The sequence below is a fragment of the Diplotaxodon limnothrissa genome, linkage group LG8 (genome assembly GCF_057381915.1).
Source record: "Diplotaxodon limnothrissa isolate DT_005_m linkage group LG8, D_limnothrissa_male_GT1.1, whole genome shotgun sequence".
NCBI lineage: Eukaryota > Metazoa > Chordata > Actinopteri > Cichliformes > Cichlidae > Diplotaxodon > Diplotaxodon limnothrissa.
Window position 1 is genome coordinate 26249506 of NC_140603.1, and position 16043 is coordinate 26265548.

The window sequence follows — 16043 nt, forward strand, 5'->3', positions numbered from 1 at the left end:
TTTCAGGTACAATGCTCTCAGACCTAATTGAGAAGTACTTTGTGTCACCAACTCTTTTCAGGGTGATCAGACTGGCCAGGATAGGCAGGATTCTACGTCTTATTAAAGGAGCTAAGGGCATTCGGACGCTTCTATTTGCCCTGATGATGTCCCTACCTGCTCTATTCAATATTGGTCTCCTGCTCTTCCTCAATATGTTCATCTTCTCTATATTTGGGATGTCAAATTTTGCCTATGTCAAAAAGGAGGCTGGGATTGATGATATATTTAATTTTGAAACATTTGGAGGAAGCATTATCTGCTTGTTCCAGATTACAACATCTGCAGGCTGGGATGGACTTCTACTTCCAATGCTGAACCGGGAGCCTCCAGACTGTGATCCAGACTTTGAGCATCCTGGCACGAATGTAAAGGGCAACTGTGGAAGCCCTGGCATGGGCATGGTGTTCTTCTGCAGTTACATCATCATCTCATTCTTGGTGGTGGTCAACATGTATATTGCGATCATCTTAGAGAACTTCAATGTGGCTCAGGAGGAAAGCAGCGATCCACTCAGTGAGGACGACTTTGAGATGTTCAATGAGACATGGGAGAAATTTGACGTTGATGGAACTCAGTTTATTGAGTATAGCCAGCTCTCAGATTTTTGTGATACCTTGCAGGAGCCACTGAAGGTTGCCAAACCCAACCTGTTCCAGCTGATCGAAATGGATCTCCCCTTGGTTGCTGGAGATAAGATCCACTACTTGGATGTGTTGATGGCTGTCACTCAGTTGATCTTGGGAAACACAGTGGAGATGGAAGCAATACGGAATAGCACTGAGGAAAAATTTAAGGATAGCAAAGACACCTTTGCACCAGTTATCACAACGGTGCGCCACAAAGAAGAGCAGAGGGCCGCTGTGGTTATTCAGAGGGCTTACCGCAGCCATCTTCTGAGGCGCTGCTTATGCCATGCAGCTTTTATGCATCGATCTAAGAAGATGGGGAGAAAGAAAGAAGGTGACGATCCACCAGAAAAAAAAGGGTTGATTGCACGAAGGTTAGGGGTTCTCTATGGGAGTAATGCAGAGCTTGCTGAGGAAATGGAGCAAGCAGCTTTAGAAACTTTGGCAAGACAACAGCCCTCTAATCCTGAGGCAATGTCACATTACAGAGAGGCACGGTGCTGTCCAGAAACCCCCGTGCAAAATATTGTCGTTGTTCCTGTAGAAGTCACTAATGAGGTTTTATTGCATTCTGCCCCCAACCAACACCTCTTGACTCTACAAGAAAACCTGACAGAGTCAGTTGTATAGTAAACTGCACAATATAATTATTTGTCTCTTCCCTCTATTCTTTTTTTTTTTTTTTTTAACAGTGATGGAAACTGTTCTTGTTAATGTATAAGTGTCGCTGATATGCTTTTTAACTCTAGATACAGAAGAGTCTAACTGATGTTTCGAATGCAGTTTTTATCCCTAAACTTAAGAATCTATTCCTCTTTTTTTTCATGCTACATTTAATTTTCTTGGGTATTGAAAGTGAAACTGAAGTGTGTACTGCCAAGCAGGTTCAAAATAACAGGGTTTTTGTGTGCAAAAGTGCGCGTTAACTGCCTTGACAAAACCTACAGGTTCAGTTTTAAGGTTCAGTTCAGTTTTAATGAGTTCAGTTGGTGGTGGTGGTTCACAAGTTAACAGAGAAAGTTGGTTACCAACTTTCTCTGTTAACCCCAGTTTTCTGTTTCAGGCTCAGGGAAATTTGATGCTTTCTTCTACACAAAATAAACAAATTGCCTTGCATCAGTAGGGAGGAAAAGGAGGCAAAATCAAACAAAAATAAAAAAAATATGATGAGAAGAACACACCAGAAAACTGCTAATGTTGTAAATCCACATGAATATATGTGTTTTACCATTCTCGTCAGTTACACATAGGAGGTCTGAAACTTCAAACTATATTTCATCATGATATTGATGAACGATAATGATGGAATAAACATGAAATCGTACATATACATTTCATGCATCATCAAATTAACGTGTGCTAATTCTCGTGGCAATGCGAAGCTTGGAGTTTGCGCTGTTGCAATTAGACTGGGGTATTACGCTAATAATAGTCTGTGGCTCAGCTGGTATTAAAATAATATTCTCTCAGCTCAGAATCATATTTCATTAAAAGAACTTTTGAAAACACAACACTTACAGCTAATTATACCTAACCTATCCGGGTTAAAAGAGGTTTTAGTGACACTAAAATCTCTGGTTTAAGTCTGAACATACCTTGTCGTACACCCCTCAATGTTTCCTTCATAGAAACATAAAACTTAACAAAATTGGTCAAGGAAAATTGTGATTTAATGCACAATTCAAAAATAATGAAACAGTAAGATATGATTTCTTTCAGTTTAACAGAAATACAAGATCTAATATTTATTTTAACCTTTTTTATCCAATAAAAATATGCTAGACTTTACTGTAGGCTGAAACATTATTGTGGACTAGAATCTGTTTTATGGTAAATTTCTAGTGGGAAGAAAACAAACAAACAAACAAAAAAAACAGAAAGAAAAACAAAGGCAAAACCTAAATTGAGATAAGCTAACAATAGCTGATTCACATGAACGTGAATCAGAACAGATGGATTGCAAAAACTATGATGAAAAACATGAACATAAACCAAAGCTTGAAAATAATCCTGTGACTTGAAGTCCATGATGCTAGACAAACAGATAACCCGACACTGAACAGAGAACGACAGAGGACCTAAATACACAGGATAATGATAATGAGGGAAGTGAAAACACCTGGGGATAATGAGCTGACACAATTGAATCTGAATGCAACAGGGGAAGTACAACTAAACACACTGAACATGGAACACCAGACCCTTCAAAGTAAAACAGGAAACAACAGAATGTAGACAAGACAAGACAAGCTTGACAACGTCAACACAAAGACATTACAAATGACAGACTTCACAGGGGACAGGAAAAGACTCATATCAGGAGACATAGACGAAACATAAACTAAAACTCAACTAAGACAAATTAATAATACTGGAACAAGTATTATCTCAATATATAAGAAGCAAAGAAAATACAAAATAAAACAAAAAAATCATAATTCATGTTATCAAAAGGTAAAGAGTATAAAAGACTAATATTAGTGTTTTATTATTAATTAGGTACCAGATGACTTTCTATGGGGAATCTGTTTTGTACACAGGTAAATAAATTGCTATAAAATAGAGTCTCTGGATCTCATTGTCCCTCTCTTTCTGTGAAACTACTTATTAGTTAACAATGGGGTTAACTAAACCCACATGGTGTGGCTAATATAGTTAGCATCTGTTCCTAACAGGCTCATTCAGGCAGGCCCAGTTTATATTGCACTATTTATGTCCCTCCAAGTCAAATAAGAGCAGTTCACTGCACTCCACTGAATGATTTCAAAGGTTATTTCCCACTTACATACTGTATGCATGTTTATATTTATATTTTTTGGTCCCTTCAGATATCAGATGTTCTCAAAACCTAAATCAGCCATGTTTGGCCATTTCATAGCTGGATTTCCCCTTCAGCATTCAGGTTTGAACGCTGTCTGTAAACTTACAATGTGATGTTTTTATGTTAATGTGGCTGTATTAGAGAACTGCTAAGCACATACTTACTCGCTGTGCATTAAAAGGAAGTTTCGTCTCAGGTTAGATCACAAGATGCAAGGCACACACATTGAATGGTTGAATAAAAAAAAAAACATGTGCCACTTTCCAAAATGTAGTTAATCAGATCTTTTTACAAATTTACAAGAAAACCTGCAGTGGATCTAGTCATATAAACATGTTAATTCTCTTGCTTTTGTCTAAGTCTTAATAGAAATTATGATGTCTTACTTTAAATATATGGTACTGTGTAAAACTTGCAGGCAGTTTTAAAAGTAATTTCATATAAACATATTTTTTTTAAATTTAGCAATAAACTTCATTTAAAGTGCAGTAAACACAGAAAGAAATCAAATAAAATCACTCTTTGTGAATATAATTTATTTCGAGAACGGTACCACTCCTCTTTGGTACTTCGTCATGCAGTATTATTATTATTATTATTATTATTATTTTATTTTTTCATTTTAATTTGCACAGGTAGGTTGTCCCAAGCATCCTAAAGACTTTCCTTGACTGTTTTGTGGATTTATTTTTTCTCTTCATGCAGTTCTCGACTCACAAAATGATGTTGATATCTGATCAGATGCCCCTTTACATTCTGCACAGTACTGTATATACATGAATAACATATGCACTTTTACAGTTTTCTAGCTTGTTTTTTTTAACAATAAGCAATAACATGTCTATTTTCATTGAGTTTGACACTGTTCCAATTTCATCTTTGGAGAAGGTACATAAATTATGAATGTTTCCTCCACAAGGGGTCTCTCTTGTCATATCCTGCTGCTACAGCATGGCAGTTTTTCCTGTCAGGAGACTGTAACGTGACCATCCGAACTCCTATGTGAGACTGAGACACCGCTGCACCACTCAGCTATAGTGTCCTCTCATGGGACAGTCATATTCACAAGACAGTGTCCTCTTTTTGTTTACATTTCTACTGGAGGAAAAGACACATGGGGAGCTTTGCTGGTACAACCTACAATCACCTACAATGTTGCTTGTACATACTTTTTTCTTTTTTTCTTCTGAAATGTACATTTATATCATTTTGTTATTTTAAAACTATGTTGTTAGAATAAAACAGTTATTGTAAAGAAAAGTAGGCTGTGCGATCACTTGTCAGTTACTACTTTGTCTTGTCTGTGAAATTGCATTGATGCACTGTAGCCCTCTGCTGGTGGAGAGGTTGACAGCAACACTAAAAACTGAAGATGGAAAACAACCAAGAGAACATAATGTAGTGACTTTTTACTCTTTAAAAAAGCCACTATAGTCAGACTTTTTAATGAACTATGCTTTACATTAATCTCTATGTCTATGAGTGTCCATCTTTTTGCATAATTATAAGAAATGTAGGTTAATGAGTAAGAAAAAGCACATTAAAAAAGCCTCATCACTAAGGAGCAACACTTCGAGAGCTCTACTTTAACCTCCTCAAAAACAACTTACAACTGTTAAACATGTGCAGTGTGTTTTTTTTGTTTTTTTTTTTACAGTCAAACCATTTTTATTAACAGGGGATTAATTGAGGCCTTAACTTAATAGCAGGTTCTATGTTGAAAAATATGCATTCACTGACTTTTTCAAGCATGAGTGTCAGTAGATTAAAAAGCACCCTGTTTCTGTCATGGAGTGGGACGATGGGATTTTTGATTTATTTGCATTTTATGTCATTTCATTCTGCATCACCCAGCTAGAGATCACCTCTGCAAATGCATGTTTCTAGTGACTGTTTTCTTGCCACCTGGTTTTCAATGCTACTCTTTTTTTGGTTGTTTTTTTCTTCAGGCCCTAATGTCTAGTAAACCAAATTGGTTGAGGTTGGCAACATTTTTTTAACAAGTAGGATTAATCCAGAATTTTTACGTCAAATAATTAGAAAACTGTAAATAGATCTGTCACAATTAAGAGCCAAACACCAAATGACATTTAATTTTGTAGATTTTGTGCTTGCATTTTACTTTTGATTGATTAAATAAATCAGCTTTGCAAACAATTGCAGCCACCATTTCTTATAAAAATGTAAAGGTTCGACATCCTAAACATTGCAAATCTTTTTGGAAATATTTCTTTTCTTTTAGGAGAGGTACAGCATTTCTAGTTATTACATATTTCTTGAAAGAAGCTTTTTATCTCTTCCTTACAGACTGTGATAGGTGATAAAAATCCACACTGTACGCAAAAATCGAGGACTCTGCTGTGCGGAGTTTATCAGCTTTAAAAATTAGGGAAATGAGATCAGCTTGACTGACCTGAAAACTTCACTCTTGACTGCAGCTTTATGTTGCATAACAAGATTGAGAGTCCACAGCAAAGCTAAAAGCTCTTTGGGGGATGTACCGAGCCACATAATGGCATTGTATGTTGTGTTCGTACAATTCTCATTCTCAAATATATTTATTATTTATAGGTTTATATTTTTCTTAGTTTGTTTATTTATTTTACTGTATATTCCATTTTTTATTTTCAGTTCACTTTAGTTTCAGTTAGTTTCCAGAGCTGATTTGGTCGTTTCAGTTTAGTTTTTTATTAGTTTCAGTCTTAGTTTTAGTTTTATACCATTATAACATGGGTGGCATTCAGAAGTTTAGAACATTTATTGCTATGCACATCATTTTAATATCATTTAGCCAAGCACTCATTTAGCCAAGCACTCCCAAAACACGCCTGTGTTAAAGCTTCCTGATGCTTGTCGGGTTGACAAATTTGTGTGTAGTAAGAAGGACTAAAATGAACAAAGACTGAGATGATCAGGTGTTTTGAGCTGAGTTTAATTCAACAGTACCTTTATTTTTTTGTTCTTTTTCATAAGTTCATAACTTATAAAAGAGTAAACAATCCTCCAACTCTTACCCATTAGTTGAGCTTGTGTGACTCGAGGCACAGAGAGGGGACTGGCATGGCCTTTATTGGCAGAAGACTAAAGAAGTTTGTGTGTCTTTGCAATTCAATCCCCCCAAAACAACAACATTGTGTTTTTTAAAATCTCCATCTAGTTTTAAGAACCACCACTGCATGTATTAGTGCAACTAACCAAACCATCCTGTAACAAATGACAGTCACACAGACGGTTTTCTGTCTAACACCACTGGGTATTTATGCCCAAAAGGAGGCTTTGGTTTACAATTAGACTTTAGGCTAACTAAAGTCTAAAAAAGCCTGCTATTTTCACTTGAACTCACAAAATTTGGCAAGTTAGATGTGAGTCAACGTTCATTCATAATTAAAAATTCAGACATTAGACAAACTACTTATAAAATACCTGATTTTTGCAAGACAGACAGCAGAAACAGATTAAACATGAGGAGAATGCTATAATACTACAAGCCTGGTTAGAATGATGAGCATATAAAAGTTCCCTGTAATCGGTTAAATATAAATGATTACAGGTAGTTAGTTACTGATACCTGATAGTCATTTCTTCACACTTTTCTGCTATACAAAACTATGAACTACTATCTTATGGCACCTATTTCAAATAAATGTAATGAAGGCTAAATGAGCATATCATAGCTACCATGCTTTTGTAATGTGTCACTAATTTCTCTGGTCATATATACTTTTATTTCTCTGGTGCTAATTTATTATACAAAATAACTACCAAAAGGCAATGATAGCTACTTTAATAGCCATTATTTCCCTTTCGGACAAATTTGGATTTGTCACTTGATTTGTCACCTCTTGCCACTGATTTTCAGAGCATTTCTGAGGAAGCTTTGGCAAATTGTGTATATATGGATCAACTTAAGGGCCAGGTTTATCTCTCAGGCCCTGTTTCAGGTAATTGGTAGGGTTTTTTTCTGTTATTTTTCATACATAACTTTCAGTTACTGCTAATTTACCACAGATATATATTGCTATATATCGCCACTTCTTCTTCTGTCCTTCACTTTTCCAGTTACCTCATTTCTTTAAGGATACACTGCACACCATGCCAAAATATGCTAGCTTTCTGGTAAAAGCTCTCTATAAATTGGGGTTTTCGTTCTGAAGAGACCATTTAAAATTGGTTCTTTGCCAATTTGCTTGTGAACTAGTTCATCAATTTCAATAGGTGCCATTTTTATGCTGGAATGATTCATAGTTGAGTGTTGAGTGGTTTAAAAACTGTAGAAACTTTAGTCCAAGCCTGGAGAATTGTTGCTAAAGACCACTGCTAAAGACATATTTGACTCATTGGAAACAAAACAAACAAACAAATAAAAAGGGTTGAAAAGTCTCAACGACTTTTGCAGAGTATAGTATCTTCTTTTGCATACTGTGTCTTGTAAATGGTCTTTTTAAAAAGGAATTACATGTTTAAAAACGATCTGCTTTGGTTTCTTGACCATAAAAGCTTTCTATAGAAATCTAAGTTATCTAAAACCATCATCTTGGCATCAATATTGAAACTATGATATTATATTGGCTGTAGTATCACTAATCATAACCTTAATGTTTAGCTTAATAATGCTGTTTCATCTGTCCCTAAAAATGGAACATTTAATCACACGGGTTACCGACAGTAAAAGTGTGGGCTGTTATTTTGGTTCAACGATAGAGCCCTCTTCCTCTTATTTGCCTGCCTGCATGGTGACAGAAGACAGACTGCACACCCACTGATGCAGACACTTCATCTTCGTTCACAACACTTTTAGACCTGCAGAGAAACTCAGATACAGCCGTGGAGTCAGCATCTGAAGCGTATTTCTCTTCTTTTTGAGGACATCATGCGCTGGATGTTAGCTGGATGGTGGGGGCTTGTTTTAATCAGTCTGTCAGGTAAATGGAAACTTTTGGAATATAATCAACACGATTTTGTGACTGAAAAATGAAACCAATACAGGAAAAATACCAGTTTGAGTGCTACATATATTAACTCACAGTGCCAGTACACCAAAATAATTCAGTAAAGTACAGTACTGGTAATTTATAACACCTCACGCAGTCTTTTTAATTGTATTTTTTATAACTGTTAAACCACAACTACACTGCGTACTAGTGTTTTGCATATTATTTTTGACTCTGCAGCACCATTACTTCCTGCCCATCTGGGGAAAAGAGGAAGTTTTCTTCTGAAACAAAGACTATAAGATTATTGTCATGTTGATGAATTGAAGTCCTTTATAATTTTATAGTAAATAAATATCACACCTGCACCTCCAAGTTATTCAGTTCCTAGTTTCCATTGCTTTATTTTACATATAACTTGTAATCTAATTTAAAGAATGAATATAGAAATAGCAAATAAAAGAAAAAAGCATCTGATATTTATGTGTTGTAAACATTAAAAACAAACAAATATGATATCCTCATACATGCATGTATACATGTCTTGGGCCATAAATAAGAATTATTTTCAATGTCAGTGGATGATAAGGCTTTTATTTACATTAATTGATTTATCATTACTCCATAGTATTAGAGAAAATAGTGCAATTTATCATTTCATTGGCATTACCATTTCAAAAAGGAAATTCATTATTCACTTTGTTTTCTAAACTTTGTGGATTACTATAGGTTATCAATTAAACTTTAGCTTATCTGCAATGATTGCTTTTGTAGCAACATTCATAAAATCTTCCTATTTTTGATGCTTGTGGTTTGTGTAATTTATACTGTAGGTTAGATGAAACCTGGAAATCTGGCAACATCTTTTTATTATGTTTTTTAGACTGAATAAACTGAATAATGGAGACAAAGAATAATGTCTCTTACAACAATGGCACTTTTCTCCACCATGTGTACCATTTGGTTCCATCATCATCTTGAAGTTTGTCTCTTTTTATGTAGTAATTTTTCATAATTAGTGTTACAGGGCATTTATCTTTTGTTTCCACATGCATTAGCCTCTTGTATGGAAGCCCGTTTCCGCCACTAAATAAAAACAAAACAGCTAGTATCCATAACTCGAAATTTCGAGTTATTTTCTCGAAATTTCGACTTATTAACTCGAAATTTCGAGAAAAGTAACTCGAAATTTCAAGAAATATAACTCACATTTTTGAGTTACTTTTCTCAAAATTTTGAGTTAGCTCTGCCAATAAAAAATATACGTGAATGAGGTCGCTTTCTTGTTACCCGGAAGCATATGGCGCAGAGGAACGCGCACTCAAAAACGGATCCCAACAAATTGGCGCTTTCGCGAGTACGTTTGCTGATAGTAACACCATGTGATTCAGCTAATAACACAGGGATTTCATCATTTGTGAAGCCAGGCTGAAAACACTCAGCAATCTGTGCATTCACGACTGGATGTAATACCGGTAGCTTAGCTATAGCATTTGTAGCCTAGGGCTTCAGCTTTCGGGTAACATGGAAATGACGTCATTCACGTAGATTACTGATTGGCAGCGCTAACTTGAAATTTCGAGTTGCTTTTCTCAAAATTTTGAGTTAATAAATCGAAATTTCGAGTTATTGTGTCGAAATTTCAAGAAACTAACTTGAAATTTCGAGAAAATAACTCGAAATTTTGAGAAAATAACTCGAAATTTCGAGAAACTAACTTGAAATTTCGAGAAAATAACTCGAAATTTTGAGAAAATAACTCGAAATTTTGAGAAAATAACTCGAAATTTTGAGTTATGGATCCTTTTTTTTTTTTTAGTGGCGGAAACGGGCTTCCATACTCTTGAGACCTGAGCTCTTGTTTAGTACGCATTTTTAACTTCTCCTAGCTAGCTCCTTCGTGATACAAACTAAGCTTCCTCTTTCAACAGGAAGCCCTTATGATTTCACAGAAAAACATGTCCTCATCTGGGGACAATGGGTTTATTTCACAGGATAAAACAAGAAAGTTAACATTATTTGAAAAAGTACAAAATCTCAGCCCCCCCAGGTGTGGGTTAGGGTTAGGGGTTACCCTGCTGGTGGCTGATGCCCGCAGACGTCAGTGCATTGGTGGTTCTCGGTGTCCGGGGCTGCACTCAGGTATGCACCGACTCAATCTTGGTGGGGCATGGCACCTGTGGCTCAGTTGGGCACCTTCTGGGGGGGTGGGGGGACCTCGGCCCTCTGGGCCTGGGGCTCGTCCCGCGGCTGGCTGCCGACAGGGCCTGTGGGCATGTCACCGCAGTCTCCTGTAGCTTCTTCACCGTGGCTGCTGGGTGACCCTCAGTCTGGGGCTCTCCTCAGCTCTTTCCAGGAGGATGGCACTGCTGCCCCTCCGGTGGTCCTCCTTGGGCTATCGCGCTCTGGAGGGCCTCTAGATGTTTGGGACCTGGATCTCCTCCATGTCTGCTTCATGCCCTGGGGGACAAGGCTATGGCTCCCCACACCCTCTATCAGATAGTTAAATGGAGAAACCTTTTACATACAAGCGCGCTCACGCAGACAAGTCTGCACACAGGTGTACACATGGGTGCTCATAGACACACTCTATATCTTCCTTTGTTGCTGCCTCAAAGCATACTGTGCATTGACGGTCTTGTGTTCTGCTTGGTAACATTCAACATTTATTATTTACTGTTATTTATAGTTACCAAGGTTGTTGCTGTGGTCTCCCTACTGTGTTGTTCTCTTTTTTTTCTTCCAGCAGGTGAACCAGTGGACTTTTTAAGGTCTTTTCTCACTGTCCTTCTGCCTGTTTTTCTTTCCCCTCTCCTTTTCTTGAACTCTTGTCTTTGTCTTCCCCTTTCCTATCCCCCAGTCATGTCTGTTCTGTTTGTAATAACTTAAAAGTTAAAAATAAATGAAAAAATAATACCAATCAATCGAGTGGGCCAATAATGATCTACTTGATTAAAAAAAAATCTGTTGGGTTTTTGGCCTTCAGACAATAATTCTGATTGCTACAGTGCCGAACGGGACAGGCACAAAAAACCCCAAACAAACAAACAAACAAACAAACAAACAAACAAACAAACAAACAAACAAACAAACAAACAAACAAACAAACAAACAAACAAACAAACAAACAAACAAACAAACAAAAAACTAAGAAACATGATTCATTAGAATGAAATATATATGGTGAAGAAAAGTCTTAATGCAATGTCCCTGTATGAGAACACGGGGTCCCAGGAGGTTACGTACATCACTGTTCTCTGTAAAGCAAGCATCTCATAAGTGGCATACACATTATTTATCCTCAACCACAATGACAAAATCCTTTTAATGTATATTTTGTCCATTTGAAATGTGTGATAATTGCTGGTATAACTGTGTCACAGTCTCTTTCAACCTTTCTTTGTCTGCTTAGTTGCTGATAACAAGATACTGCAGATCAAACAGAAACCCCGCTTCTATGGTGTGGCAGTTAAAAGCAGTGTGCCCATTTACTGTTCATCCTCACGACAACATAATTCTACTGTGAAGTGGTTCAAGGCCAACAAGATCGGAGACGAGCAAACACCGCTATCGACATTGATAGATGACAACATTCGTTTCCAAATGGCCTATCTTTACATCAACAACATACAAATGAGGCACAGTGGCGTGTACTACTGCAAGATAAATGAAACACAGGGACCCGGAACCGAAGTAAAAGTTTTCAGTAAGTAGCTGGAACAGCATGTCATCAGCAGATCTTTAAAAATACAGTGAACTTTTACCATATTTTTTATTTTTTAAGTATGTACCAACTCACTCATGAAAATGCGCAGCTGACATACATCTTTTCACTGTGCAGGACCCGTTGTGATGGAAAAGGCACTCTACAGGAGCAATCTGAAGGACGGTCTTATTGTGTTCCAGGGTTTTCTTTTAGCTGTGTTCATTGCTGCTCTGTTGCTACGTAAACAAAAACTGGTAAGGCACACGATGAACAAAACTCGAGGCAAATGTGTGCTCCAAAAAAGGATTTTGTGCAGAACTTGCATAACAAATCTTCAGCAAAAAGCAGGGTTTTTTGGATCAAGAATTTTTTTAAAATATGGTTTATTTCAGGAAAACTTAGAGGTTTTTCTTTAGAAGCAGGGAAATGAAATGACAAGGCTGTGGAGAAAAATATATGCATTTACTATGATTAAACTCACAACAGAAAGGCTTTCTAACTGATCATTTCGCATTGCTTAATGTGTATGCAACGTGGTGCACTGAGTAAAATGCTTTGTATCCCAGTGGCGAAGGCAAAAGCTTTACATTGACTTTTCTGTAAACATACTAACAGTCCAAAGTAAAGCAAAAGAAAGGCAGAAAATCATCTAATTAAGAAGACAGTCGATCAACAGTAGCTCAAATATCATAGCTGCTGCCTGATCATTTTCTAAATTGTATCATATTTATAGAACATGCTTTGTTATTTCATCTTGTGATTTGCTCAATAAAATGCACATATAAATGTTGCTGTTGCAAAACAGAAGCTGGCTTTTTGTCAAGATGCTAGCTTAGTTTTTACTTAAAAAGAAGCTAGCTGTTAAGATTTCTGACATGTTGAAATGACAAGTACCCGATTACTAAGGCGCCAGCCAGATACCAATCAGTGCCAATCTAGGTTAGGCATTCCCACTATACTGTAAATGGCTGCATTTCATCCAGGTGCTCATGAGATAGCTATTGAGCTACACAGCTAAAATAACTATTTACACCTGCTTCATATATGTCTGAAATTAAATTAAAACAATACCTATGTCCTTAAATTTTTCTGAAAAGTAAGCCAGTTTTACCTATACAACACTTTTTCAGAATCTGAATTGCCTGAAATCAAAGTTGTCAATGCCATAAAGTGTCTTAGAATGTTTCGACATCCTTAATACACACATGAATCCATTTTACTTTAAATAAAACCTGTAATAAATCTAAAAAAAGATGATCAGTATTGCCAGAGGGAACATGTGCACCCCAAGATATAACTGTTTTTGAGCTACAGCTCCGTAGGCCTTCATTCATTCTATGTTGTAACCAGCACCTACGAAACTGGAAGTGGAGATAATAGCAGGTTTCAAATAGACGTATTAGATAAGAGGTTCTCTAACATACCAAAAATTACCAAAGGTGTGTTGATATTAATAACTGACAGTGATTTCCACCGATAGTTAAAAAAGAAAATCCATACATTTTATTAAAATAGTTCTTACTCGGTTTAATTCTATATATGAAGTTAAATCTAGTTTTTGAGTTATCACAGTGTTAGCTACAATTATGTTGCCATTTAATAGGTTAATCATTTTCTACAAACATTTATTTAGCTTTTGTCTTTATAACACAGGAAAGCAACTGCAACTGTATTTTTTTTTTAATATAACCTACAACAAAATTCGCTTTAGTGATTTTCACTACAGTTATTTGAGTTGACCGATGCTTACAACACCTACTTCCACATTACTGCAAAAAGACAAATTTTGAAAAAAAAGAAAACAAAACTTTAAATATCATTTTAATTTATTTTATTGTGTGTTATGTGCGATGTGTCTCTAAATAAGATGGTACCCGCTCTTTAACTGCATTCATTCTCCCCACCCACACCCCCATTTCCTTTTTTAACAGTGGGAACGAAGGGACAGCGAATACGAGGAGCCGGAAACAGATCACATCTATGAGGTTTGTCAGCTCTTTGTTTTACAATAAAAAGTGAAAAAAAGAAAGACACTGGCTTTCTTTAAGAAAAAAAATAGTACAGTGATGCTTCACTGTGTGGTCTCATTTGTGTAAACATGTCACAGTGAATACACACCACAGCTGTGTGACTTTACATAAAAATGCAGGCGCACAATAGACAGCGAAAAAACAGGAATCGCAATCTCCGTGCACCACTGCGCTCCTAACCACAAATTTACCGTCAGGTTTATTGTTGAATGTATGAATACACATCCTATATTTGAGTTAATAAATAAAGTACATCTAGCTGGCTGAATTTGTATTTCATTTGTTTATTGCATTAATAATAACACATTTGAAGGATTTTTATAGATCTTGTTGCTGCTGTTCTCTTGCACAACAAACAGAACTGTTTGTAAATCAATTATACCAAAAGTGTAGATAGTAGTCTTACTGTGATTGCTTGACTTTTCATATAGTGAAGAGTCATTTAAAGCAACATAGCAAAAACATAGTCATAAATTATAATCTTACTAAGGCTCCAGAATAGTGTACATAAGTGTAAGTTAATAAATAATAATAATAACAATAGCAAGATCAACTTCAATTATCGTACTCAATGCATGAGTCTTTGTGTTTTTTCTTGAGACTTTTTCATCATCAGTGTGAGTTTTCCCCTGAAAATCCTTTTAAAAAAAGTAAATATATTTTACACAAAAATTGCCAAAAAAAGAGAAAGAAAATAACATAAAATGCTGGATGCAGCATATGTGATACAAATTAAAGCTCATATATGCAAAATAATATTTAAGGTCCATTTAAAAAAAGGTTATTTCATTATTTCATATTTCAGGCTTTACAGGGTTAAGTGGGAGAAATGATAACTTTTATTTTGAGCATGCACGTCTCATGTAAATCAGTCAAACCCACAAATTAACCAAATGAACATGGCTGTAATTCAGAATTTCTAAGTTTTACTAATATCAACACTTTGAGTCACCTTTTTAGGAACTACTAGGAAGGTAAGACTGCACCTGTTTTAAAAGTCAGTGAGCTCACTTTTTCTTGCAGTCCTGTGACTCATACATCACTTAGTTACAATATATTTTATTAAGATTTGAACAACCCTGAATATGTACACTGCACTATAGGACTGTCAGTCGCAATGGCTAAACCTAATAACCTAAACACTGCCAAACTAAGGATTTGAAGTTAAATATGAACAACTATTGGTACAAATTATTAAGTAAAACTAATAAAAAATAAAAGAACACCCAATTACACTTCTTAGTATGCAGACAGCAATTACAGATACATTAATAATATAATTAAGTAAAATTCAAAAATAAATACAAACGAAGTAAAATCCATGAACTCAAATGAAGTAAGGATGTTGGGCTGAGCTCCAATTTGCATTATGAATGAAGAACAGTAGCGTTTGAGGTTCATGCAAACATTGTTATGTTTTGTTACTTTTTCAGTTAATGTCATTCTGCAGTGACATTAAGCAGGAGCCCATTTTTAACTCTGAGTCATGTCTGAAACACCAACTATGCAAATAAAAACTGTAGCTGCCAGTATGCCCAGACATATACAGTAACTATGTAATGGATTTTCAGAATTTTTTTAATCATTTTTTTAACCGTATAGTGAGAGAAGGGGCCCTCAAATCTAGACACATGTATAAGTAAAACAAATTAAGTTAGTAAAACTGACTTATTTCCGTCTTTTAGGGCTTGGCAATCGAGACATGTGGTGGAGGTCTGTATGAGGAACTCTCCGTGTATGCTCAGGCTGAGGGAGCTGAGGCCCCGTGGGAGTGAGACTCACACAAGTACTTTTCACCTGCTAAAGCCTCTGAATGAGGACAGATTATATGTTCTTAATTGCAAGTTGTAAAGTAAGTCCTTAAATAGTTTACTGAGAATGGAGACG

General features: G+C 36.1%; 2 protein-coding genes across 4 annotated transcripts in view; both read left to right on the forward strand.

Moving 5' to 3' along the window:
* The window catches only part of LOC146627027 (sodium channel protein type 4 subunit alpha A-like), a 32263-nt gene extending 26702 nt beyond the window's left edge, over window positions 1–5561 (forward strand). For all 3 annotated transcript variants that reach the window (XM_085361565.1, XM_085361566.1, XM_085361567.1), the window contains exon 27: window positions 7–5561. In XM_085361565.1, coding sequence (XP_085217691.1) covers window positions 7–1298 — 1292 coding nt within the window. In that variant the 3' untranslated portion in view covers window positions 1299–5561. The remainder of the gene's footprint in view (window positions 1–6) is intronic.
* A 2720-nt stretch (window positions 5562–8281) lies between these two features.
* On the forward strand, window positions 8282–15931 carry cd79b (CD79b molecule, immunoglobulin-associated beta). The gene is made up of 5 exons (XM_085360996.1): window positions 8282–8411; window positions 11833–12126; window positions 12262–12380; window positions 14058–14111; window positions 15842–15931. The coding sequence occupies exons 1-5, from the start codon at window positions 8360–8362 to the stop codon at window positions 15929–15931; spliced, it is 609 nt and encodes a 202-aa protein (XP_085217122.1). The 5' UTR covers window positions 8282–8359.
* The last annotated feature ends 112 nt before the right edge of the window (window positions 15932–16043 follow it).